This window comes from Oratosquilla oratoria, chromosome 35, assembly GCF_046742065.1.
Source record: "Oratosquilla oratoria isolate Oo_2021 chromosome 35, ASM4674206v1, whole genome shotgun sequence".
NCBI classification, from domain to species: Eukaryota; Metazoa; Arthropoda; class Malacostraca; order Stomatopoda; family Squillidae; genus Oratosquilla; species Oratosquilla oratoria.
The window spans coordinates 10,041,077-10,068,902 of NC_134811.1; the positions used below are offsets into that span (position 1 = coordinate 10,041,077).

The window sequence follows — 27,826 nt, forward strand, 5'->3', positions numbered from 1 at the left end:
AATATGCATTTTTAGAGAGATCGCAAGTCGTTCAAAGTTATTTGGAGTAAAATATTTGAGAAACTGGCATAACATAGACTCTGCTAACGAGAGTTACTCATTCTGGATAGAGGGTTGGGCATGGTGTAGCTGCTTTTACGTAAATGGTGGAAACATCTCTAAACGGTACGGTTGTACGCGAGTGTAGCCACTTGTTATAGGATGCACGATTGCAATGGTTGGACTTAAAGCATTCCGTTGACTAGTGTAACCCTACCATAGCATACACCCTGGCATGATATGACACATCCAAACAGCGACTTTCTTTGTATCAAATTATTATTATCATTATTATTATTATTATTATTATTATTATTATCATATAAACCTCTTCAATCGAATGTGGACGGCAGACACCCAACATACATCCTAAAGAGAGGCCATGTTCGTCCCCTTCCTCAAACCAGACAAAACTTTTCCAAACAACGACCGCCCAATCAGATTTACAAACTGTTTCTGTAACCCCCCCCCCCAAAAAAAATGCTCCCATACCAACTCTAATGTTTGACAGACTTCCGAACTGGCCACAGCACTACAAACATTCTAATGCAAACAGAAAAGACATTCCCCATTGCATGTGCAAGAAAACAACATATATCTTACATGTTCTATGATTCGGTAAAAAAACAACATGGTCTGGAAAAGGGGGATCCTTCATAACTTCACTTCCAAGGACTTCGAGGAGCTATGCCTATGTTTATTTCCCAATTCCCATCCTATTGTTTTTTTTTCAGTTTGTTCCCATGACCACGAGACTGTCCTATCCCAAACATTCCCTATAGAACACTATAAACTCTTACTCTTCTTTCTTACGTTCACTAATAGCAAGTCCACGGCTTGTAATTGTTTTCATGCGCAAAGCTGTGAACTAATTATATATATATATATATATATATATATATATATATATATATATATATATATATATATATATACATATACCAAGGCTTTTTCCCCCTTACAAGGGAGGTAGCCAAAAAGGGAAAGGCATGAAAACACTCCCACCCATTTCATCCCTAAATACACTCCACACCCCTCCCACCCTCCCTCTCATCTGAGCACCTCCTGGATGACGGGTCATCCCTGCACCCTGCCCACCGCCCTGCCCATCTTCTTAATCTTCCACTTAATGCGGAGCTCACAACACCACTGCATGTTTCTAAACTTGGGGTGCTATTACCTTCAGAGTTTATTAAACAATTTTTAGGGAACCGAAAAAGTGTTTTTGTTGTTAGGCAGCAGCTGTAGTCCCTGTAGCCAAATGTGATGAGCCGTTGGACTGCCTACACCTGATTACAGGGGTGTTAGAAAGAAGTTGACCACAGGGGTCAGGGAATACCGAAATCGAAAAAAGTATGTACACTTAACCTTCGATTTAACGGACAAATGCCCGCAGATCCTTGTCCATTATTTGAAAATGTCCGTCCGTTACCAATACTGGATACCGGACATAAGTCAAATTGTTTGTTAGGTTTCGGCGTTCACATACGTATTAGATATGTAATAAAAAGCTACAGTACATATGTATAATGATGTACATTGCATATAAAGAAGAAATTGAACCACGCCGTTAGGTTTCGGCCTGCACATACGTTACTACTGGACACCTATCGGACAACTTTTTATTTTACGGACTTCGTCCGGAATTTCACTGTTACTACCGGACACACTTTTATTTGGTCTGCTAAATCGAGGGTTGAGTGTGTGTGTGTGTGTGTGTAACGGAGCGGTGTTACTTAAAGTGTGCTTGATGGAATTCTATTATATCTATATGAACACCTGAGGTGAGATTGCAAAAGACTGTCCTTCCTAAAACCGAAGGTCTAGCCACTCGAGCGCAGGTAATGACTACATCCGGTCACATACGACAGAAAGCTGCACGCACGATACACCGGCAATGTGTGTCGGACTGATTCGTTCTTGTCGAGCCAAAATCTTACTGATACCTGGGACGCGTTACCAAGTTCACAGTTCATTAAATAATTATATCGATACTATTTTATTTATCTTTATAAATTATACTTCTTTCGCAGTCAGAGAATGTCTGAAAATACATAATTTGTCCAACACTAACAAAACATACAATATGCAGAATTCTGGCATACTGTCAAACAAATGCCCTACCATCTTAATAATTTCTTAACAAATATTACTAACCAACAAAATATATTTGTAAGACATTGAAAGGTCAGGGGGTTATCTATCTTTATATGAGTTCAACAAAATAATATTAGAAATATCTAATAAAAACACTAAAGTTACTAACACATTGAATATTTCCTACATGTTAACCCCTTGGCTAACTCCCCTCCAGGTGTATACGATAGGGATGCTAAGCACTGCCGGGTCATACCTGAAAGAAGTTGCGATAACAGGAACATATAGGAACATTTGTTTTAGATACGCGGCAAGTACCATTGTTTTTACAAAAATATCAATTATTCGTTTTTCGTGAACCCATGAATAAGTATAGTTTTAACCTAGAACTTCCATTAACTGTTTGAATTATTGCAGTCCCCACATGATGATAAATAATGCTAATAGCGATTTTTTTTATTTTTTATTAATATCTATGGTGTCTGAGAAATAGAATTTGTTTACTAGTTAGTAAACTTAAACAATCTGGCTTTTGCATTTTTCATTGTTTTCCTGTATAAAGATGTGTAAAATATTTGGTGTGTATCACACTTAAATGATAAATGTGTGAAATTAACTATTGGTATTACATATTCTTATTTGTCCACTTTTATATATACGTATGAATGAATCTAAACAATTCGGATATATTCGGACACATAAGAAACAGAACTGAATGTAAACAAAGAATACACGTCTCTATTGAAATTATTTACAGATGTCATTATTGCCTGCAACATGGAGATGGGCGGAGCAAATTATAATGCGTGGTAGCTACATGAGTGTGGTAACCTCTTCACTCAACCAGCAAATCCTCGTAGCAGGACAAACGGGGGAGACGCTCAGAAGTCGACGTTGTTACCACGCAAGCTGTCGGCTAGGGATAAACACGGAGTCCTCGCTCCAACCTCGCAACAAAGTTTCTGTGTATAACGGAGTTCCACTTTGCAAGCGAGTCATCCCACTAACAAGCAAAGGATTTTTAAGGATTCAACACCGTTGTAATCATATCGAAATGGCAGATTATTTCGAGAAGAAAAACGCCATCACTGCACCCGAAGACTTGGGTACACAGGTAAGTCCATTTGATTGTGCAATTCCAATTATTATTATTATAGTTATTCAGTTCGACGCTCAGCAAAGTTATTAAGGAGTCCTATGCTCTTTGCTATTTGATATGGTATATGATGTTTGCCAGTTCTGGTGACCGAAAGAAATCGTAGAGGGACGAGGCAAACTGAATAAGTTATAAGCGACTGTTTTTAGGGTTATTTGTTCCAATTGTAGATACTAATGACATGATTACCATTAATGGATTTATACAATGGAATCTTTGGTCTCTACGAAGAATAGTCCCAACAGTGATGACACTGAACCTATTCTCAATTGTAATTGTGTTCCAGACAGAATGAGAAATAAATTTGGTTAGGATTTTTGGGATTTTTTCATGGTATTATATACAAATAATGGAGAACTCTTCCATATTTGTAATCAGCAGCTTATTCTAAAACAACTTTGTTTCATCAAATTGTAATTGGAACTTCATAGCAATGTTTGGCTCAGGCACGGCATGGTTTGAATAGATGGTAGTAATGGCTATGTTAAGTTAGGGAAACCCTCTTGCTGGGTTGGGTAGTGAAGGTCGTATTTTTGATGACATGGGTCATTACTGTATTTTCAAATGAAATGTATTTAGCACTGGAGGAATGGGAGGGGGGATGTCTGCAAATAGGACCTTTTCTTATGCCTATCTGAACAAATACCCACATTTCTCACCATGTATGAGAGGTGTTCCTATGTAATTGTATAATTTTTTAATGTGACACATAGTAAATAGTAGTGTTGAGTAAAAGTACAGGTGACTGTACTTAAGTATCTGGATATTTTTCAAGTACAAATATAGTAATTTTGCTAGGTATTTATGTCCAAGTCTAAGTACATGCCATTATAATTAAGTACAAGTACTTTATGCAATAAGAAAAAGTTACTGTCACAGATTCAAAAAGCATGAAAGTTTTTTCATATATACACATTGATGAGTACATTGTTAAAAAATGAGATTCGATATAGAAAAGTAAATAGAAATTTTACCTTTATTAGCACATCACTGCTTTTATCACAGAATTGCAAAACAAGGACATATGCTTTATGAATTACTTGAATCAATAATATTCCCTGTGCTGCAAGTGCAAAAGGCTATCCATATATCTCTCATATCAGTAATAAAACTAAATTTGATACAAAATATATGGGCATTAAAGATTTGTCCCTTGTTCTATATTAATACACCTTGTAGTTTTATAACTAAAATTAACATAAGTGCATTTACCCAATAGTAATGTCACAAAGTTCACTAGAATCTATATATAGTATAAAACTTTTGATTAAATACAATGTACTTGTTTAAACTTGAATGTAGTTGAAACTATGTACGAAGCCCAAGTTCAAGTACATAAACTTGAACCCTACCTCGGTAAATATGTTTCTCGTTAACTTTTCAGCACAGAGAACATATGACTTTTTGGATTGAGGGACTGTAATTGGTAGATTTCCAAATGTTTTAATGTAGAAAGTTGCCCTCGTGAAATGATTTAGCAGAAAATATGTAAATGCTGGTTTTTAGCTAGTATAGATACATTGCTTTAATTATTTTTCATCAGTAGAATGTACAATGCAACTTAGAGCTTGACAATAAGCCTACTGGGGAACAAGACAGTACTTTTTTATTCTTATGGTAACTAATGCTTTATTTTTCATCAGTAGAATGTGTGATGCAGCTAAGAGCTTGACAATAAGCCTAATGGGGAACAAGATGGTACTTTTTTTTTTATTTTCATGGGGCAAGTAATGAGTAAGTTATAATTTGCATTACAAATGAAGTTAGTAGTTGCACGTAGTTTAGATTTAATTTCCAAATTATCTCCATGTCAAGGTTTATCTGGGTATTGCTGCTTCACCTCTTCTACTTGATATAGTGACAGGAAGCTATGTGTTATAAAGTTCATCTATCTGTAAATCATAATCATTACAGTTATAAATGATAGCTTTTAGTATGTTTGCAAGTCCATACTGTGATTCTCATTTGGTCAACAGAATAATTTTAGTTTAGGAAATAGAAATGTAAATTTGAGGGAATTGCTCAATCTTGGGTGTGAAGAAAGCTTCAGGATCTGACAGGATCTCACACTGGATACTTAAAGAATGTACTGAACAACTGGAAGACGAGCTTTGTAGTGTCATTGTGTGTTCATTAACAAAAAGAAATTGTGCCAAAGGATTAGAAAAGGGCTAATGTAGTACTGAGTCACAAAAGTTGATGTAGGGAGACAAAATTACAGACCGGTATCATTGACTAGCACAAAAATGAAATTGTGAAAGGATTGTAAAAGATCAATGGGTCAAATGTCTTGAAGAGATGAACTTTTTGACAATCACTTTAGATTGGAAAGGTCATGTATATCAAACCTTTTACTCAAAAGTGAATGGAATGCTGCAAGAAAGGGAGGGTTGGGTGGACTGTGCATAATAAAGTACCTCGGTTATCATAGTGGAAACTGGAGCATATTGGGGAGTTAGGTAAACTACTTAACCTCTTCGATATGATGACACCTGTGTAAGTGTCATGAGGCACGAGTGGGTACAGTAAGTCCTCGTTATACGGTACATATACATTCCTGAAAACCTTACCGCAAATTTAGGTTACCGTATACTGAACCCATTATAACATGTAATAATAGGATATGGCAGATGTACCTTCTCCCTGCTCTTTCCTCTTCAAAACACAAGTGAATACCGTATCTGTGAATTTTTTTAATGTAAATAGAATCGAGGATAGTAATTACCAAATACTGTAACTGTGAATTTACTGGATAAAGATTTACCATATAAGGAGGACTCACTGTATATGAAAATGCCGGCATTGGGGTCTTGATTATATTTATTTTGTAGTTGTAGTTGAGTAACCCCCGTATTCTATGGACTGATCTGATCACATGTTCTGTGTTTATTATTACTCAGAGTGAAAGAGAACAAGTAATACAGCAGTGACTTGGTATTGTAAAACGTGAGTAGTGTGATGCATCATACATTAGGCATCTGATGCTGCACGTGAGAATTTGATTTGTATTGAGGAGGTTAAATACATAGAAGATTTTCTGAAGGGAAGGAACATGAGGACAGTAGTTGAGGATAAAATGTCAGGATGGGGAACAGTGATCAGCTGAGACCTTCAGGTTTTGGTGCTAGTACCTGTTATGTTTTTTATCTATGTTCATAACATGATAGAAGGTACAAGCTATGCCAACATGTTTGCAGATGATGTGAAGAATGAAAGACAAGGAGGACTGTCAGTTGTTATAAAAATATCTTAGACATTATATTTACATGGAACCAAGAATGGAAAATAGACTTCAGTACCAGAAGTTGCAGAATATTGGAAAGGGCAATAGCTCAAAAAGATAGTCTTGGAACTCTTCTTTGGGAAACATCAATTACATGTGACAAAAGAGGAGAACGATTTTGGACTGTTTATAAAAGACAATCCATCACTTGACTGATGATTTAGTAAGATTTTGGGGAAGACTTGTAGACTGTTGCAGATCATCAAAATGGGTTTTCACTGAATGGATGAAGAGATGATGATGTCTTCACCATGTTGTCTTTAACGTGTATGGGGTATATATTGTGTGCGAGGCTGAGTATTTCAGTTTTTTCATAGAGCAGAGGTTACCTCTTTACTCTGACTATTGGCTGCTTAGATTCAGTATTCATCTCTACCAGTGTGCTGCAGTTGATGGTTCAATAGAAGAAATGTATAATTTCTGTTTTCTGGTTGCACTCTGGCAGCATATGGTATTCATTTCTTTTTTCCTCTTACAGTTTAAAAAGGAAGAGATTCACCGATTCATGGTAGACTGCATGGTTGCAGTTGGTACTCCGAAGTTTCATGCTACCAGTCTAGCAGATGTGCTCTTGGCTGCTGACTATCGAGGACACTACAGCCATGGAATGAACAGACTTGGTAACTCACACAAGACTACTCTCCTCTCTCTCCTCTCTCTCCTCTCTCTCCTCTCTCTCCTCTCTCTCCTCTCTCTCCTCTCTCTCCTCTCTCTCTCTCTCTCCTCTCTCCTCTCTCTCTCTCTCTCTCCTCTCTCTCCTCTCTCTCTCTCCTCTCTCCTCTCTCTCTCTCCTCTCTCTCTCTCCTCTCTCTCCTCTCTCCTCTCTCTCTCCGCTCTCTCTCTCTCTCCTCTCTCTCTCTCTCCTCTCTCTCTCCGCTCTCTCTCTCTCTCCTCTCCTCTCTCTCTCTCTCTCCTCTCTCTCTCTCTCTCCTCTCTCTCTCTCCTCTCTCTCCTCTCTCTCTCTCTCTCTCTCTCCTCTCTCTCTCTCTCCTCTCTCTCTCTCTCTCTCTCTCTCTCTCTCTCTCTCTCTCTCTCTCTCTCTCTCTCTCTCTCTCTCTCTCTCTCTCTCTCTCTCCTCTCTCTCTCCTCTCTCTCTCTCCTCTCTCTCTCTCTCTCTCTCTCTCTCTCTCTCTCTCTCTCTCTCTCTCTCTCTCTCTCTCTCTCTCTCTCTCTCTCTCTCCCTCTCTCTCCTCTCTCTCTCTCTCCTCTCCACACTCTTTTCTCTCTCTCCACACTCTTTTCTCTCTCTCCACACTCTTTTTTTCTCTCTCCACACTCTTTTTTTCTCTCTCTCCACACTCTTTTTTTCTCTCTCTCCACACTCTTTTTTTCTCTCTCTCCACACTCTTTTTTTCTCTCTCTCCACACTCTTTTTTTCTCTCTCTCCACACTCTTTTTTTCTCTCTCTCCACACCCTTTTTTTCTCTCTCTCCACACTCTTTTTTCTCTCTCTCCACACTCTTTTCTATCTTCTCACTTTTTTTTTTCCACTCTCCCCCTGTTTACTACTACACCAGCAAGTTGGTGGCACCAACAAGTGTTTTATTTACCTGATTGTAGTATCTAAGAAAGGAGCAATGCTTATGGAGACTTGTCTCTTACCAGTTATCATACCTAGTTAATTTGTGTCTTTATGTGCCATCACCAGGGGAATCCTTTAAGCCATCAAAATCAAAATGGGAGGGTGTGATTAGTTAACAGACCCATTTTCGAAGGAAGAGAGTAAGTAAAGAAGTATTAGTGAAGTCAAGTAGATCAGTATTGTTTTGAAGGAAGATGTCATTATCCTTTTACAGGGGATGCTTTCTCTAACAAAGTTGTTGTCTTGCAGAGATGTATGTGAGAGATGGCCACACAAAGATTATGGCAGCAGGTGCAGATCCAGTCATAGAAAAGGAAAGTGTCTCCACAGCATTAGTCAATGGTCAGAATGGTTTAGGTCCTGTTGTTGGCAATTTTGCAATGGATCTGGCAATAGCAAAGGCCAAGGAGACTGGAATAGGCTGGGTGTGTGCTCGAGGTGAGTGTATTAACCTACTATTCAACATTTGAGCTTTAGAAAAATCTTTCTTAAAACTAGGTGTCATCCTGTACACATGAGTATAAAAGTGGACTTTTCAACAAAATAGCAAACAAGTAGAGCAGCCTGCATAATGCTTGTCCACCTTTTTCCCTAACACACAGTCTGCAACAATTATTTTACAGAAACTCGTGTTTAGTAAACTTGTTTAACAGTGATTATAATATTTTTGTTTACATAATTCAAAGAGTGGCAAAGAAAGGCCAAAACAAAGTACAAAAGTAAAAAGACCGCAGAGGTTACTCCAGGAAGAAGAGAACTAAGAGTTCTTTAGTCAAGTAGCTATGTAGGGAAAGTGCTGTCCTTTGTTTCCTTGTTTGAAAGAGTCCAAATCATAGGCAGATGCAGGACAAAAAGCATCAGGGGGAAGGGAGTTTCAGAGCCTTTCAGTGGAAGGAAAGAAAGAGCATACTGGTTGATTTTTGCTAAAGGTAATGTTACAGAAGAAATGGTGAGGTATTTCAGAAAATTTAGTGGTGTGTGATTCTTTTACGAGGTGAGGCATGCAGTTATTGAGTTTGGAAGAGCAGTGATCATGAGAATTGTATTAGAGAAAAGGCAAAGGTGATAGGATCCTGTGGGATACCAGAAGTCATGTATCTGGAAGTAATTAGTTTATGATTTTCAGGAATTTGAAAGGCATGGTATCATTTGTAAGCCCTCTGTCTTGGATAGCATGCGAATTTGGTTAAATCAGGGTGTCAGATTTAGTTTTAGAAAAAGTGTGCAGAATATGTTTCCATATCCAAAATGAAGATCTCTGTGATATGTTCTGCAACCATTGGGGGGAATGGGTGGGAGATAATGAGAATGGAAGCAGTAAGGATTAAAGAAAACAGAACAAATTGATATGGAAATGCTTCAGGTAACACCAAAATGCTATAGATATCAGTGTTGATGTGGATCTTAAGGCAGTAGTAAATCAATAGAAGTGAGAGAAATGAGATTATGGTTGGAGCTGTCCCACTGATAGAAAAAGCTTAACATAATATTAAGATGAATAAGCAGTAAGGAAGAGATCTAGGATGGTGTGTATATCTCCAAGATGATCAGGAATATGGGTAGGGAGCCAAACCAGCTGCCTTAGGTCATTTAGGATAGAAAAGTTAGACTGATTCACTGGCTAGATCACTGAATGAGGAGAACCAAGGCTGGTAGTGAACGTGGAAATCTACTGATACTTCAGAGTGGGATAGATTGTGTTAGTGGATATAACTTTACAAGAACAATATGTACCTGCATAAGGTGGTCAAGTATCTCAACTTGTACTTGAAAAAGCTGTGATAAGCGAAACGTACAAATAAAGGCTTCGTCTTCATTTGGTGTTTAACTCGTAAGTCGGAGAAAGTCGTCCTCCTGCTACCCTGTTTTCAGACCCCATCATCTTCCTCTCTATGATTTGGAGGCCTAACCCGAGGGGCTGACTTTTGGTCATTGGACTGGGCCCAAAATCTGTCCTCCTCAATTTCATTTGTATTTCCTCCACCCACAAGGAGAGCTGATAACTAGCAACAACTCCCCTTGTACTACTTTCAACTGGAGATGTCAGACATCAGTCTCGGGTTTCTTCCTAGACAAATCTGTGGGGGGGCTTGAGGACTATTGCTAGCTGCTGTATGGCTGCAGGTTGCCAGTCAGTGCAACTTGAGGCAACAATTAGTTGATTGATAACCACACAATAATTCTGTCTGATTATGGTTTTCTAATAGTGCTTTTGTGGATGAAGCATGCCTCTTGCTCAACTACATTACCTGCAAAATGAGGTGTCTAGGTATTGTGAGTGAAGCATCCTTGCCCATTGCTATCAAAAGAAAGTGAATGTTGCATCCTATTATATTCCAGGAAGCAACCATTATGGCATTGCAGGCTGGTACTCCATGAGGGCAAGCAAACAAGGACTCTTGGTACGGTGATCATGGATTTATTCAGCCCGTTTTGATCCATTTTGAGTTAATATAAAATAGAATTGTTTGAGAAGAATTTAAGAAGCCACATATTAAGAGAATATTTTTTTCATTTCTGATACAAAACTGGATTATTTCGTTACCCTTAATCTGACTTTTCCTTCGACAGGGAATGAGTTTTACCAACACTTCGCCATTAGTTGCTCCTACCAGATCCAAAGAGGTAAATACCTTTAAATTATTATTTTGTCAGTGTATAAGTTGGTTGGTGTCAGTATTTCCTGCATCTCATAAAAGACAGTTAAAGGGTATGAGAGGGCATTTGGCTAGATATGAAGAAAAGATTGAAGTAGTAAGGCTTGGCTAGCTAAGCCAGCTACCAGTGTACTATCCTGTATGAATGTGCATGGATTCAAGAAAAAAGACTGCAGTGACATAAGAGAATAGGTTGGACATACAGTGAGACCTCTCATTAACGGATGTTAATTAGCTGTGTTTGCGGTGTTTTTGCTGTGTTTTCGGTGTTTTTGGTGCTGTTGTTTAGTGCGTGCAATCACTATGGCACCCAAAAACCACTCCAAAACACACCGAAAACACAGCAAACACAGCTAATTAACGTCCATTAATGAGAGGTCTCACTGTACTGGCGATGAGTGAAACTAGAATGAAAAGCGGAAGTGAATGGAAAACAGGTGTTCAAAAGAATACCTCAAGTTTCAGTTACTGGAAGCCTGCACCCCCATGGTGTTGGGCAGTATGGATCACCAGGTTATAGTAGTTGTAGTGCATTTAGCACTAAATAGTTTATTAGTACTATCGGCAGTGTTTATTTTCTTGGGTGGTCGTGCTCACTGAAATGTATTGTCATGTTGTGTTGTCAGAATTAGAGGTTGTAGTTTTGTTGTGAGTTATCATAATTTCATGTTGAGGGAGAGCATGTGGCTCTCTTTATTGACTCTTGATTACAACAATATATTGACAAGGTGAATCAAGCATTAGAACAGGCTTTTTAGGCCTTTTTTTAGAAGGTTAGATTAACCATGGTCTTTAAAATTACTATGGACATGATTAACCTGTTTACTGATGAAGGTAACATAGTTTCATGGTTGAAAAGGATAACTTTAGTAACAAAGTTGCAGGGATAACAGATTTGGCTAGTTTTATTCCCTTATGTGGGCAAAAGTAAGGTGATGAGATGTACAAGGGGAGAGAGTGACAGTAGGCTTGAAGTGAGCATTAAGGGTGAGAAACTGGAGGAAGTGGATAGTTTCAGATACTTGGGTGCGAATGTGACAGGAATGGGAGGAGTGGGGGTGGAGGTAGAATGTAGATTGAGAGAAGTGAGTCAATGCCTTGGTGGAATAAAAAGTGTAATGAGAAATAGACATCTCGGAATGGATGCTAAAAGGAGATTATATGAAGGAGTGATTGTGCCAACAGCAATGTATGAGGCAGAAACATGGAACATGAAAGAGGAAGAGAGGAGTAGTTGAATGTGTTTGAGATGAAATGTCTGAGAAGTATGATGGGGGTTACTAGGCTAGATAGAGTGAGAAATGAGGTGAGGAGAAGAACAGGGGTGGAAAGGGAGCTGGGAGATAGGGTTGATGAAAGAGTATTAGGATGGTTTGGACACATGGAAAGAATGAGAGAAGAAAGATTAGTAAAAGAAGTGTGGAAGGCAGAGGTGGAAGGAGTGAATATGAGGGGGCGTCCTAGGATGAGATGGATGGATGGGGTGAAAGAGGCTTTACAAAAGAGAGGAAGGACGGGAGAGTACAGAAGATAGGGGTGAATGGAGAAGGGTTGTGTATAGGTGAGGCTGTGATGCATGAGGGGGAATGGGTGGGGGGATGGGGGGTGAGGAAGTATGTATGAGAAAAATTTGATGCTGCCTAAAGGGATTTCTCCCTGTCTTCTCCTTTCCTGCATGAGGGGACGGAGAGGTGGGGTCGCTAAATTTATGAAGCGGCCTTGCTGTGGATGTGCTGTCTTGCGACACTGCTTCTGACCCAGGGCAGTGGACAGGATGCAGGGATGACCCGTCATCCAGGAGGTGCCAAGATAGGAGGGAGGGAGGAGGGTGGAGGGGAGTGGAATATATGGGAAATGAAATGGGTGGGAGTGATTTCTATGCCTTTTTCTTTTTGGCTACCCCCCATATAAGGGGAAAAAAGCCTTTGGTATATGTATGTATCTAGAAGGTGAAGCATTAGCATTATATTTAGAGTTGAATGATGGAGATCAGGCAGATACAGGGAAAATTCAGGAAAAATTACAGACTGCATTTATTGATGATGGATTGGTTGGATTTAAGAAATTAGTTTATGTGAAATGGATGGAAGAACCTGTTAATGTTTTTGCCAATGGAATTAGGTGGCCGGTTTAGCAAAGTTTAGTGCAAATGGTTTGGAAAACATGGTGAAATTGACATTTGTTAATGGCTTCCCAGACCATATTAGTGTTTCTTTACAGCGAGTTTCAAATATATTGATGGTTGAAATGAGGGAATTGATTGGTATCAAAACAACAATGTGGGGTCTCATCTGTGACTGTTGGAAGGGCTATGGATGAGGGAACAAGGAAACCTGATACTAGTCAGTTTAAGGGTAAGTGGCCCTCGTATGATTAGAGAATTAGTTGAAGTTGATAAAATAATCTTGGGCCTGATGGAGGTGGGTGGCAGGGAGTGGATTCTCCTATTTCCATCTCACTTACAGGTACTCATCACCAATGTTCCCTGTAATTTTTTGCTGTGAGTGTGTGTAGAAATTTTCACGTGTGCAAACTTTGCCTTCTCTGAAAAGTATGTGTGCACCCATGTGAGTTACCATATGATCATTTGAGCAAATATGAACAATTTGTAAGTTTGTATTACATATTACCTCTACCAAAGCAATTATTGGTTTGACTGTTGCCAAGTTACCATATTTTTAGAAAATTTGTAAGTTAATGTTTGGGTGGATCTTCTTTATTGAATGGATTTTAATATAATTTGAAAACCTTGTGTGTGCACATTTTTTCTTTGTGTGCTAGTTGTAAAATGTGCACACGCACATCCACACAGCTTAGTGGGAATGTTGCTCATCACTGGTTCCTGAGGTTGTATAGATCTGAGTGTCAACAAAATAAGTGGTTATATTATTCAGTCAGTCCATAACTTGGGATGTTTCTAGAAGAGCACACGTGATCTATATCATAAAAACAAATGGATCACTAGAAAACTCGTCATCCTACAGACCAAACTTGTTACTATCCACCATATCCAAAGTGATGGAAAGACTGATTGCAGAAGGAAATGAATCAAAATTGCCCACCTCCCCTAACCAACAAGGTTTCAAGGGTGACCACTCCTCCATCATACTAATTTCAGGCATTACTCAACAAATTGTAGAAGGAATTAATTAGAAGGTCTGTTGAAGGAGGATGGGAGAAGGCAGAAGACGGGGGTGAGTGGAGAATGGTTATGTATGGATGATGCTGTGATGTGTGAAAGGGAGTGGGTGGGGGATAGGGGGGTGAGGGAGTATGTGTGAAAAATAATATGATGCAGCCCAAAAGGATTTCTTCCTGTCTTCTCTTTTTCTGCATGAGGGGACAGAGGGGGTCACTGATTAAATGAAGTGGCCTTGCTGTGGATGTGCTGTGTCTTGCAACACTGCTTCTGACCCAGGGCAGTGGGTGAAGTGCAGGGATGACCCATCATCCAGGAGGAACCAAGATATGAGTTGAGGGAAGGGGGTGAATGGGAGTGGAGTATATGGGGACGGAATAGGTGGGAGTGGATTTTATGCCTTTGTTTTTTGGCTACCTCCCTTGCAAAGGGGAAAAAGCTGTTGGTATATGTATATATATACAACCAGAAAGTAGTCATAGTGGCAGTAAACATACATACATACAGATGCAAACATACATATAAATATCTAAAGCTCGCTGGCTGAGCGGGTTAGGGCGTTGTTACTTGTGGCGAAGGTCAAGGGGGTGGTGGTTCGAATGTTGCCACCTGAGAAGTTGAACCAAGGGCATGGTTTATTAAATTCCACGCTACAAAGTCCTCCGTGAGGAGCACTGCCCTAACCTTACAATAGGGAGGAGTTTGTGATGTTAAACCATATCATTTGTTTATGATCTATGTGTGTTTTGACTTGGCACCTTCATAAGGATGAATAGATTTTTGTATATACAAATGAATAATGGTATCTAATTTGTTAAGAAATTATATTCCCACCCACAGAGGTGGAAATCCAAACATATGTGGAGTTCACATTGTGTAAATGAACAAATCCTATCATGCAGGTGTAAGAAGGTTCCGCATTCCTTTGGTGGTTTGAACTTGAATGATTGCACTTAACTATTCAGTGAGATGGTTTGGCATGATTGCCTTTGTTGGATCTCTGGGATCAAGACCTTTTTCCTTACTGCTATTACACATTGACTAGTGGGACTTGAACTGCTATCTGTCTAGCTTTTTGCTTCCAGATGCTGGCATCCTAAGTCCACTTGGCCATATGCCTCCTATACTCTACTAATGATTACATTTTCTTTCCTCTCCAGGCTGTCCTTGGTACAAATCCTATCTCCCTGGCTGCCCCATCAAAAGGAGATGACTACGTTTTGGATATGGCTACCTGTGTAGTGGCTGTTGGAAAGGTTTGATTAGTTTTTTATTTGATTATATTAGGAATTTTGCAATATTAGAAGTCTTGATTTATAAAGAAATCTGCAATGACATTAGTTTTTATATTTTTAATGAGATGTTGCATTAGGTAGAATGAAATGATACTTTTTATAAGCTAGTGCCATTTGTCTATTATAGATTGAAGTTCAAAGACGCAAAGAAGAACCAATTCCAGAGGGTTGGGCCATAGACAAGAAAGGCCAAATGACCACAAATGCTGCTGAGGGGATGAATGGTGCCCTCATGCCCTTGGGTGGTCCTGAGATCCAGTCTGGCTACAAAGGTTATGGTCTTGGCATGCTAGTGGAAATCTTCTGTGGAATCCTCTCTGGTCAGTTTATTTCAATATTTGATAATTTATTATTTCAAAGCTAGAAGTTATTTTACCAAGAAAATTGTTTTAATTATAAGTCATGATCTATCTCCCAATACATGACCAAGGATGAAGTATGTAACCTCCCCTCCCCCAACTAATTGGTCTTTATCCACAAAACAGAATAGCTAGGTATGGGAGAGGAACAGTTTCAACCTTCTCATTCCTATTCCTCGTATCCCTTTTTCTCCTTTGTATTTCAACCATATGAAGTTTGCACTTAATTGCTTTCTCGACAATACTGTCAGCTCATCCCCAGTGGGGCAATGATAGATATCTGGAAATGGTTGTCTTGTAAGATGGACGGTGTAGAGAATAATTTCTCTGCCACTAGCCTTCAAAACGTGTTAACACACCTCCAACTGGAGGTAGCTGTGAGAGGCTGACACTTGCTTTCTGGACCAGGCCCAAGATCTGTTTGCTTTGTATTATCTCCACCTTTACATGTGAAGAGAGCTCATAACCAGTAATTGGTCCCCTCCTATTCCATAAGCCATTGACACAGAAATAGTGAATGGAGTGATTCACTGTGGTCTTGAATCGATGTGCTGATTTTGTGATCCTGAATGAGAGCTCAAAGCTTATGACTGGGATAATCTATGGTAATGCACCTTATAGACACACACAATGTTTTGCAGCAGTCTGTTGTGGGAGAGATGTATATACTGCTGCAGAATATTTAGGTGGATTTTCAGTATATGAACAAAGATATGTTGAAAAAACTCAGGAACCCTAATCTGTCCCAGACTTGAAATATACATCAGTGGTATGGTCATCATACAGTTAAAAGATATAAACAAAATTGAAAAAATACAAAGGGCAGCAACAAGACCAGTTCCCAGTCTGACAGATAAGCTATATGAGGAGAGATTAAAGGCACTGGATCTGGCAACATTGAAAGATTAAAGAGAAAGAGATGACTTTATGACAGTATTAGGTTGCTAGAAGGGATACACTACATTGGCAGGAGAGGGCTAATAAGTAGGGATGGGAGGGCTATAAAAGGTCATGAAAAGTAATTTACATACATATACCAAAGGCCCCTTACAAGAAAGGTAGCCAAAAAACAAAGGCATAAAATCCACTCCCACCTATTCCATCCCCATATACTCCACTCCTGCCACCCCCCTCCCTCCTTCTTATCTTGGATCCTCCTGGGTTATGGATCATCTTTGCATCATGCTCACTGCCCTGGGTCAGAAGCAGTGTCACAAGACACAGCACATCTACAGCAAGGCTGCTTCATTAAATCGGTGATCCCTCTACCCCTCTTGTCCCCATATGCAGAAATGGAGAAGACGGGGGAAAATCCCTTCGGGTTACGTCAAAATATCATTCACACATACTCCCCATCCCCCAGCCATTCCCTTTCATGCATCACAGCATTATCCATACACAACCATTCTCCATTCACCCATATCTTCTGTCTTCTCCAATCTAGATTGTAAAAATAGTTTGACATACGGATGTTTGGAATATTTTGGAAGGCAATACAGCCCAAGCTGAAACAATCTATGAATTCAAATTAAAGTATGATAATTGGGAAATAAGGATGTTCCAAGTTGGAACCATACATAAATTTGAAGCGAGATATGATAATTGGAGAGTAAGAAACAGGACCCCATGAGCATTGATCATTTCTTTTATTTATAAGTGGAAAAAGTCTTATTCATATATGACTATGTAGTGACTATGTAAATGAAACAGTTATTGCATTTCACAATAAGATTACCTTTATATATGGTAAAGCAGATGATTTTTTCAAGGGGTATTTTCAAGTAATGGACAAATTTATTCATCAGTTAGTTCCTTAAATCAGGGTTTGAGTGTATAATTTTTTGTCTTTTTGTATGGAAACTACACCCCTACAACTTATCTGGAGTGAATTAGCTACTCAAGTTTTTTCATAAAAAAAATTTATGGAATGAAATGTCAGTCTTATGTTTGTCAGAATTTTGTCTTTCTAACAATCTGGTTAAGTAACTCAGGTGTTAGCCCCTGTTGCCCAATTCAATCTCCCTCCTTCCCATGGATTTTCTTCTTCTTCTTCTTCTTCTTCTTCTTCTTCTTCTTCTTCTTCTTCTTCTTCTTCTTCTTCTTCTTCTTCTTCTTCTTCTTCTTCTTCTTCTTCTTCTTCTTCTTCTTCTTCTTCTTCTTCATCATCATCATCATCATCATCATCATCATCATCATCATCATCATCATCATCATCATCATCATCATCATCATCATCATCATCATCATCATCATCATCATCATCATCATCATCATCATCATCATCATCATCATCATCATCATCATCATCATCATCATCATCATCATCATCATCATCATCATGACGACGACGACGACGACGATGATTGGCTCAAATCATAAAGCCTGTAGTGATTTTCCTGTAGCAGTTTTCAGTATGCCTAATCTCCTCCTCATGATCTTTGCTTTGTCTGCAAACAGATTTATATAATGGTTCATCACCTCCTTTACATAAATCAGAAATGTAGCAGGTGCCCAGCGGCATTTCCTGCTTGAATTTCCCTCTACCCTTTAATATTATGATGATGATGATGATGATTGATGATGCTTGGCTCAAATCATAAAGCCTGTAGTGATTTTCCTGTCGCAGTTTTCAGTATGCCTAATCTCCTCCTCATGATCTTTGCTTTGTCTGCAAACAGATTTATATAATGGTTCATCACCTCCTTTACATAAATCAGAAATGTAGCAGGTGCCCAGCGGCATTTCCTGCTTGAATTTCCCTCTACCCTTTAATATTATCCTGATGTGCCAGGTATTTAAGGAAGTCTTACCATTCATTCAAGGAGATTCCCTCTAAGTCCTGTTTATTTCAATTTCCACAAGTTTTTTGTGAGGTACCTTGTCAAAGGCTTTCTTCAGACCTAGGAACAGTCTTCCCAATTGTCACTGTTGTAGCACATCAATCACCCTTGAGTAAAAGCTAAATATGACTATTTCTGAATATCCTCAGACCACTACACAATAAAATCTTAGGTCATGTAGTAAAGAAGCAAATAATTGTTTCCTCCAGGTGGCCACTATGGACCACATGTACGACGGTGGATGGACACAGGCCGAGAAGCTGATTTAGGCCAATGCTTTGTGGCTATCGACCCATCTTTCTTTGCTCCTGGCTTTGAGGACCGCATGAGTGACCTCATGGATCACTGCCGAAACTTGGAACCAGTAAAGCTCTTTATTTAGAAGTATATATATATATATATATCCATGACACTGCTTTTGTGGCTGGATCAGAGCAGGGTCTAAGGCAGTTAGTGATAAATATTTGAAGGGTATTGAGAGGAGGAATTATGGGTAGAAATAAGGTGATGAGGTAAGTCTAAAAGGAGAGAGACTAGAGGAAGTGGATAGTTTTATGTATTTATTTATGGGCACGTGTACCAGGGAATGGAGGTGGAGGTGAAATGTAGAAGGAGGGAAGCATGTAAATGTGTCTTGGGAATTGGAAAGTGTCGTGAGAAATAGGGATTTGGGGATGAATGCAAAGGGAAGATTATATGGAGGGGTGATTGTGCCAGTAACATTGTATGAAGCAGAAATTTGGAGCCTAAGGGAGGCAGAAAGAAGAAATTTGTGTTGTTGTCATTCCCTAGACTGTGAAGACATCCTAACAGGTTGTAAGATAGGAAGAGGGAAAACACTTGTTCTACTTATGTGTTTTCCCTCTGCCTTTCATATATATATATATATATATATATATATATATATATATATATATATATATATATATATATATATATATATATATGAAGGGGTAATTGTGCCAACAGCCCTGTATGGGGCAGAAACATGGAACATAAGAGAGAAAGAGTTTAAATGAAATGTCTGAGAAGTATGGTAGTGGTTACTAGACTGGATAGAGTGAGAAATGAAGAGGTGAGGAGGAGATTGGGATGGAAAAGGAGTTGGGAGATAGGGTTGATGAGTGTTGGCATGGTTTGGACACGTGGAAAGAATGAATGAAGGAAGAATAATAAAAGAAATGCGGAAGGCAGAGTTGGATGGAGTGAACATGAGGGGATGACCAAGGATGAGAGGGGCATTGGGAAAGAGGGGGATGTCTGTTGAGGAAGGAAAGGAGAAGGACAGAAGATAGGGATGAATGTAGAATGGTTGATTATAGATGATGCTGTGATGCTTGGGAGTGGGTGAGGGAGTATGTGTGAATGATATTTTGCATGAGGAGACAGAGAGGGGTGGTTGCCAATTAAATGAAGCAACCATGCTGTGGATGTGGTGTCTTGCTGCATTGCTTCTGACCCAAGGCACTGGGTAAGATGTAGGGATGACCTGTCATCCAGGAGGAGCCAAGAAAAGAGTGAGGGAAGGGGGGTAAATGGGTGTGGAGTATGTGGGGATAAAATGGGTGGGAATGGATTTATGCCTTTTGGATTTGGCTACCTCCCTTGTAAAGGACATATGCCTCCATGAGGTCTTCCATACAGCCCATTAGTTCTAATGTTTAGGTGGATTGTTTCATCCTTGCCTTTACTCAGGTTTGCTTCCACCATTAAGTCATTCCTCAAACCCAACCCCAACAATATAACAGCACAACCCCCAATAACCCCCAGACATAAGTGCCATAGAAAAAAATATGGTAACAACCATACTGTTGCCAGTTACTGGAAGGTTGTGGCTCTTCTGGGAGAGAGACCAGGAATTGATTGATTGAGACCAGGTTGATTGAATTATCAGAACCATTACCCCACCACCCATTTTATCTTCTCTGAATTGTCCCCAGGTGGCATAGCTGTGACTACACAGTTGTAGATCAACACTTTTTAGGAGTCTAGTCTCTACTAAGCTCAAAATATCTGGCTCATACTATTAAATAATCATTTGTCTCCAACCTGGCTGATAGTAAACCATATACATTAGCAGTCTACTTTTAATTTTCTTGTAGTGATTACTGTGCTATATTGCCATCTTGCCTTTTTCAAAACCATATTTTCGTGTTCTGATAGAGAACTTTTTAGAAAAACTGCCATTTTCTTCCATCCTTTACGACAATATAAATCTCTTCAAGGAATTAACCCTCTTATTGTTAATATTTCTCTCACAGTTTTGCAATCATTCTGGTCAGGTATACTGGTCTGTAGTTAAATGGTTTCTCCATAATTCCTCCTTTATGAATTGGCACTACATCAGCCTTTTCCAGTGTTGTGACACTTTTCTTTCTTTAAATAAATACATTATTAGGTTATCAATCATGTCTGTCAGTCATTCTTTGCACTCCTAAAATATCCATTCTGTGTGTATGCATGCATAGTATGTAATAATTTGTTGGATAAGTATGACAAAACCCCTTTAACTAATTCTTGTATTGAGTGTGATATTATTCTGTATCTTTCAGAGTGACCCTGAAAAGCCTGTCTTGATTCATGGTGATCCTGAGAGGAGTCATATGGCAAAGGTGGACAAACAAGGGTTCATTGAGTACCATATCAATCAAGTAAAGGACTCGGTAAGTATAAGCTTTACTTGTGTATGTGTGTGTTTATGTAGTAATTTAGTAGGTTAAGTTCACCTTGGAATAGAAGAATAGAAGTATGACAAGAAAATTAAGTTTAGAGTCAACCCACAATGCTGAAGTTAATAGATTTAGTGGTTTGTGGTGCTTGAATGTATTTTACTTGTTTTAGCATACCACAAGAAAAACTAGTATACTGGGCACAGCATTGGGTCTGAGGGATAGATGATAATACCAACTGCCTGTCAGATTTGTGAGTTTTTGGCAAAAGTTAAGGATGTTTTTTTGGGCCTTTATGGATTTAGAGAAGGCTTATGACAGGTTAAACAGGAAGGCATCTTGGAAGGCTTTGCATATGAGATTGGGGAAAGCTGTTAATGTCAGTCAAGAGTTTTTACAAGAGTAGTAGAGCTAGTGTTAGGATTGGGAATGGAGAGAGCAAGTTTTTGAGGTGATGGTGGGGCTGTGTTAGGTCACCATGGCTATTCAAGGTGTACATGGATGGTTAAGGGAGGTAAATGGGAAGGTGATGGGCAGAGGATTGGAGATGGTTAGATATAATAGAGGGAAGTTGTTAATTGCAGATGACACAGTGCCTGTGGTGGGGTCGGAGGAGGGTCTGAGGCAGTTAGTGACAGTTTGGGAAGGTATGTGATAGGAGGAAGTTGAAAGTAAATGTGGGTGAAAGGAGGGTGATGAGATGTACAAGGTGAGAGGGTGACAGCAAGTTGGAAGTAAGTCTTAGAGGAAAGGGGCTGGAGGAAATGGATAGTTATAAGTACAGTACTACCTCTCATTAACGGACTAAAAAGGGGGTAATGGTGTCCGTTGATGTGAATAATCCGTTGATTTGGAGTGATTTTTGCATGGCATAGTGATTGCACGCACTAAACAACAGCACCAAAAACACAGCGAAAACACCGCAAACAGCTAATTAACGTCCATTAATGAGAGGTCAATCTGTATTTGGAGTCGCATGTAGGATGGTGAGTTTTGAACCCTCTCTATAATGGTTGCATCTGGGACAGAGTAGTCAGGTCTATTGTTTTAGTTTTGTGTCAATAGTACAGTCGAACCTCGAAAGCCTGGACTAATTGGGGGGAAGGGCGGTCCGGTCATGCCAAAAGTCCGGTCATCGAAAATGTCGCCCTAACACCCGTAGATTTTCGTAGCGGTATATGTATAGGTAATGTATATGGCATAGAAACACATAAGAATAATACTCTAACACTGTAATAATAACAATACTGTAATAATAATACTATAATACTAATAATTCTGTAATAATAACTGTAATACAGGCATGTAAATGTACTATACATACAGTGTACTGTACTGTATTTTTTTATTACGTACACTGTAAATATCGGAAGGTATGCATGCGGGACAGTGGCGGCAGCCAGGGTTGCTGCGTTTTCTACACTGCTGTGTAGAATGGGAGTGTTACCATACCGGGGCATACATTTTTCTCGGGCGTGTGCAGACTTTCATAGCAAGATATACTTGTCAAACTATGACAAAATGGTGGTTCTAGTTGTTTTTTTTTTTTTCTTGTATGTATATAAGGCCTCCATGCCCTAACATATTCAGTAAGATATAATTTTTTTTTTTTTTTATTGCTAAAATAAAGCTGAAACTTTAGTGTAGAATTTTTTTCTACACTGTAAAAACGTATCTTTTGGGGTATGATATTTGATAAGTAACACAATTACCAATAAGTCATATTTTGATGTACCATTTGTTATTTGATAACTAGTTCTATGATTTTTAAACAAAAGTTTGAGTTTTTGAATGTTTTTAACAGCCCGCTGACATGTAGAAAAAAATTCCTCATGTCCTTGTGCAGTTGCCACATGCCGCTATTTTACTACGTTTTGGTACAAAATTCTACGAAACGGCAACCCTGGTTCTAAAAGAAAGCTGAAACTTTAGTGTAGAATTTTTTTTCTACACCGTAAAAACGTATCTTTTGGGGTATAATATAATATATTATGAGTAACACAATTACTAATAAAAGTCATATTTTGATGTACCATTTATTATTTGATAACTAGTTCTATGATTTTTAAACAAAAGTTTGAGTTTTTGAATGTTTTTAACAGCCCGCTATGTAGAAAAAATTTCCTCATGTCCTTGTGCAGTTGCCACATGCCGCTATTTTACTACGTTTTGTTACAAAATTCTACGAAACGGCAGCCCTGGTGGCGGCTTGACTGGGCCGGGTTTGAGTACATGTGTACGGCCATCGTTGCCACCTACCGGACAAATAGGGAACTTTGCTTGAAAAGTCGGCCCTTTGTTCATTTCGACCGGTCATACGAGGGTCTGGGCTTTCGAGGTTCGACTGTATTGTTTTAGTGCTTGATGGTGACCTAAATGTAGTTGTGCGAGACTGGTTTTTGCTTCTCTTGGGAGGGTTTTTTTCTGTAGCTAATGTCATGAGGGGTTTGATGGAGTAAGGAGTTTAATGGTTGATCTTGAAGTGCTTGTTTTATTATCTTAGTGTAAATGTTTTTGTATGGATGTGTTGTGTTGTGCATGTGGTAGGTTGTTGTAGGCTGTTCAAGTAATATGGTACAGCAATTTTTTATTATTTTTATTTTTTTTTATTTTTTTTTTACTCATTCAGTTGCTTGTGTAATATGAGGTGGGTGAGTAGGGTTCAAAGCACTTGTATAGGTTTCTGTACCTGTTGTTTTCATCTGATGTTTTGGGAAATTTTTGGCTTCTGTATGCAGATCTGTTGGGGTGGATTTGGCACAAGCTATTGTTTTTCTTAATGCCTAGTTTTGTATAGTTTGTATGGTGTTTATTTTCAGATTGTTGAGAACCACACTGGAAGTGTGGTAGAATATGGTTCTTAAGAACTGATTGTAGACTAATTGATTTTCCTCTGCTGTCCAAAGCCTGTACTTACTACTGGTCTTAGTATGTTAATTTTCTTGTTGATTTTCACTGTCAGAATTTTGATGTATGGGCTAAAAAGTGGCCTTGCTTTTTTGGGATTTTCTCCACTGGAAGAGTTTGACCATCATATTTTATGATTAGATGTTTTTTTGATTCATGGTGGTCTGGAGTGAGCAATGTGACCAATGATATCTGAAGGGAGGCCCATATTCTGTTTTTCCTCAGCTATTCTTCTAGCTTGTCTAAGTGTGTTTGGGTATTCTTGGCAGCTATTTTGCACCTGCTATACTGGATTATTGTTAGGTCATAGGCATAGGTGAGTTCTTGGGTATTGTGCTATGGATCTAGTATGGGGAGATCCTTGGGGGACTCCATTGCACAGACATTTAGATATTTTGGGTTACACACTGTCTGTCAGGTAAGCTAGTTAACCATGTCTTGTTATTGTTGCAGATGTGTCTCTTGTGATCTTTAGAGTATGTGAGTGGGACCTACAGCAATTGCCTTGTGCCACCATTATTGTTCTTTCTGGTAGTGCTTTTTTGATAAATCCTTCCAGCATTTGTGATGTTTGAGAGTGGTGTGCTGGTGGAGTGACCTTCATTGAAATTGTGTTGGTTTGGGGAGGTGGGTAGATTGGTTATCAGTAAGTTTCTTTCGGCAGGTAGTCTTTTGGCTTTCCATCAGCTTCTGTATGGGAGATAGTAGTGAGATTGGTCTATTGGAAGCTAGGTTTTATTGTAGTTTATGTGGTTTTGATATAGTTATTACAGTTATATGTTCCTTTTCCAAATCTATGGAACTTTGTTGCACATAGAGGTTGTCTAGTGGGGTTGTTCCTGGAGTTTATGATATTTAGGTTGGTGAGTTGTTGAAGTATTTTGTGACCTCTTTGATCTGCTGTTTGTGTTAAGCCAGATTGGATGATGTGTGTTCAGATCACCTACCAGTATGTGGTTTGTTGAGTTGAGGGTGAAGCCTAGTGGGGGGTTGATGTAGTTGGTAGGATGTGCATGTTTGTGATAATTAGTGTGTTTGTGAGTGTGTGTTGTCATGTGTTAGTTTCACCTCCAGTTGTTTATGTACTGGTTTGTGTTGGTAAGTGTTGCACATATTAAGTGGGATGTGTTGCATTTGATGGCTGCATGTGCATAGTTTATGGTTTTAGAGCATGTGGGGCAATTGCAAGGGTTTGGGTTGGTTTCTGTGTTGCTGGCTAGTAGAAGTGGGAGGGCAGATGCCAGTGTACTGACCTTGTGTGAAAAAAACTGGAATATATGAAAGGGAGATATTTAGGAGTTATGCAGAAGAGTGAAAAGAGTGATCCTCTGGCCCAGTAGATCATGTGCTCCTACCTTCATTACTCTACTGTATTTTACTGATAGGTTGTCATTTCTATTTTTCAGTGGAAGCTGGCTGAAGTTCTTCAAGTGAAACCCATGGAGTCAGTTTAAAGATGTCAGAAGTTCTGGTTGCAAAAAGAACAAATGGTTTGAATTGGGTGTTTAGAAGTTAATGTAAACATTAAATTTTAAGATTTTTTCTGTTGCTCAAGAAATTGTTCAGTATAAGTATCATACTTTTCCCATGAAATGGGATGCCAGCTTAACTTGATAGGCTTATCCAAACTTCAATCAATAGATCGTTAAAGTAAGACTAGTTTCCTCAACTCATTCTTGGTCTCCTTGCTCTCCTCTTTGTTCTATTTTTCCTCCTCATCCTGTGCCTCTTCTTCACCTGTAGCTCCTCTTCCCTTCATTCCATTTTCCCATGTACAGTGTCACCTAACCCAAATCATGCGCCACCAGCACATCTGCTTCCTTCACCACTTTCTTTTTCCAGACATAACTTTACCCATCCATTTTTTCAATATTACTCAGTCTCCTTCCTTCTGTATATGCCTAGGCATTCTTTTGACAAATCATCCCTTTCTCATTATCTCCCACCTCTACCCCCACCTTAGATACTTTTGAGTGACAGAGAGAGAGAAATGGAAAGAGAATATCCATTCATCACAATGACAGATATTTCTCTCTGGTTGGAACCTCAAGAATTGTGAGAATTCCAGTATTTGAAATGAAAACATGTTTAAAAAATATGCAAGAGTAAGTCCTTATGGTATCAGGGATTTTTCTAGATTTTGGAACTTTTTGTTCTAAACATTGAAAAAATAAATATTTGGGGATTACTAGCAGAGAAATATGTAAATATCCCATTTCCATACTTACTTTTCTTATGTAAAGTATCAGTACAAAATGAATATGCTCCACAGCATTTATACAATGTCATGAACACCATTACCATTGATATAATGCACAATTTTCAACCATGGTATAATTTTGTTTAAGTGATACTTATTGATGTGTGTACATGAAATGCTCGGACAAAATAGCTCTTATATTGGATAATTAAATATCTTTATTATTGTAAAAAAATGTATTCCTAAGATTGCACTACATGAAGTAACAGAAAAATCATAAAATTTTGTGGCGCACTGATATGGACTATATTAGCACAGTATTATGTATAGATAGCACACACAATTTTGAGTTGGATATTAATGCTGCTTGATAGACTTATGTTGCTCAAATTCTGTCACTACCTACATAACCAAGTAAGGATGAAGAAATGTATCAGTTTGATGTACATTGTTTGTGAAGTTTGAAACTAATTACATTGTTTTTGATTTGACAAATGTATGTAAATTTTGGTCATCTGTAAACTTGTACAGTGTGTGTTCTGGATTTTTTTTTATTGGTTTTGTATAGGTCAGATGTTTAATGTACTCAAATAGTTTTTATTGGTTGAATTTCTTTTATATGAGGAAACTTAAGTTATGAATTGTATGTTGTATAGGAACTGTAGGGAGAGTGCTAAATATATAATTTTAATCATGAACATATTTTAAGAATTATATCACTAAAGTGCATCCTAAAATGTTCGACACTAAAATATTGTCCTTTTTGACAGTAAGAAGGAAATTAGTGTGGAAGTACATAGTTGTTAATTGGGAAACAGAAACTGCATGATGTATGCCAATACTTCTCAAATTAAGGGTATTGGAAGATTCTAGGAAAAGCATAGTTTTTCTCTCCCTCTCCTTTTCTTTACCCTGGTAATATTGCACCAAAGAGGTGGTCATAGTTGATAAAGGAAAGATAGTAGAAGCTTAAAGTAGTCTGCTTTCTTTATTTAATTGGATATTAGTTTTCATTCATAAAAGAATGTTGCAGCACTGGTTTCTAGGGATTTTTGCAATCCCTTGGATATCAACTGCTTAAAACTTGTGTAGTCTGTACATTATGCAGGGTAGGAGGAAGTATAATGTACTCGCTGTGTGTCATGAATGAATACATAATTTCTTGATATTTTAATGAGAATCACAGAATTTTCTCTTGGTCACTTGGATTGTGACACATTTGATTTTCCATAGATCTAGTCTTAAATTTGTGTGTAATATTGAAAGCTTTTATTTTTAAATAGCCAAAGTAATATTACACACCCCTACCTTGAACCAATATTCACCTCAAACATCTTGCTTTCTGTATTTTCTAGTGTAACATAAGACCCAACACCATTATAAAAATTTGTCACTGCCACAAAACTACTACTGCCTATTCAACACAGTGATATTATCTATTATATTCCCTACATGCTCTTATCAAACACCTCTAGATCCATAAAACCAGTTACAATTAGTTGCCCTCCTCGCATACTTTGAAATTCAATAAATTACCTGAATTGTACTCTGAATATTGTTCATCCTTTGACAGATGTGCACTAATTTTTGCACATGTGTACGT

At 38.5% G+C, this 27,826-nt stretch overlaps 1 protein-coding gene across 1 annotated transcript; it reads left to right on the top strand.

Annotated features, from left to right (window-relative positions):
* Positions 1–2,353: 2,353 nt before the first annotated feature.
* On the top strand, positions 2,354–27,769 carry LOC143018519 (putative oxidoreductase YjmC). The gene is made up of 11 exons (XM_076173937.1): positions 2,354–2,446; positions 2,894–3,250; positions 7,054–7,195; positions 8,407–8,595; positions 10,498–10,559; positions 10,729–10,782; positions 15,114–15,209; positions 15,376–15,568; positions 18,657–18,811; positions 21,000–21,110; positions 25,430–27,769. Exons 1-11 carry the CDS (start codon positions 2,369–2,371, stop codon positions 25,475–25,477), a joined length of 1,485 nt encoding a protein of 494 aa, XP_076030052.1. The 5' UTR covers positions 2,354–2,368; the 3' UTR covers positions 25,478–27,769.
* The last annotated feature ends 57 nt before the right edge of the window (positions 27,770–27,826 follow it).

Excerpts from the sequence above, each read along its gene's own strand:
- LOC143018519 (XM_076173937.1), top strand. The coding sequence starts at position 2,369 with ATGCTAAGCACTGCCGGGTCATACCTGAAAGAAGTTGCGATAACAGGA. Across the intron at positions 15,210-15,375 it reads GTGTAGTGGCTGTTGGAAAG|ATTGAAGTTCAAAGACGCAA; the intron begins GTTTGATTAGTT and ends TGTCTATTATAG. Across the intron at positions 18,812-20,999 it reads ACTGCCGAAACTTGGAACCA|AGTGACCCTGAAAAGCCTGT; the intron begins GTAAAGCTCTTT and ends TGTATCTTTCAG.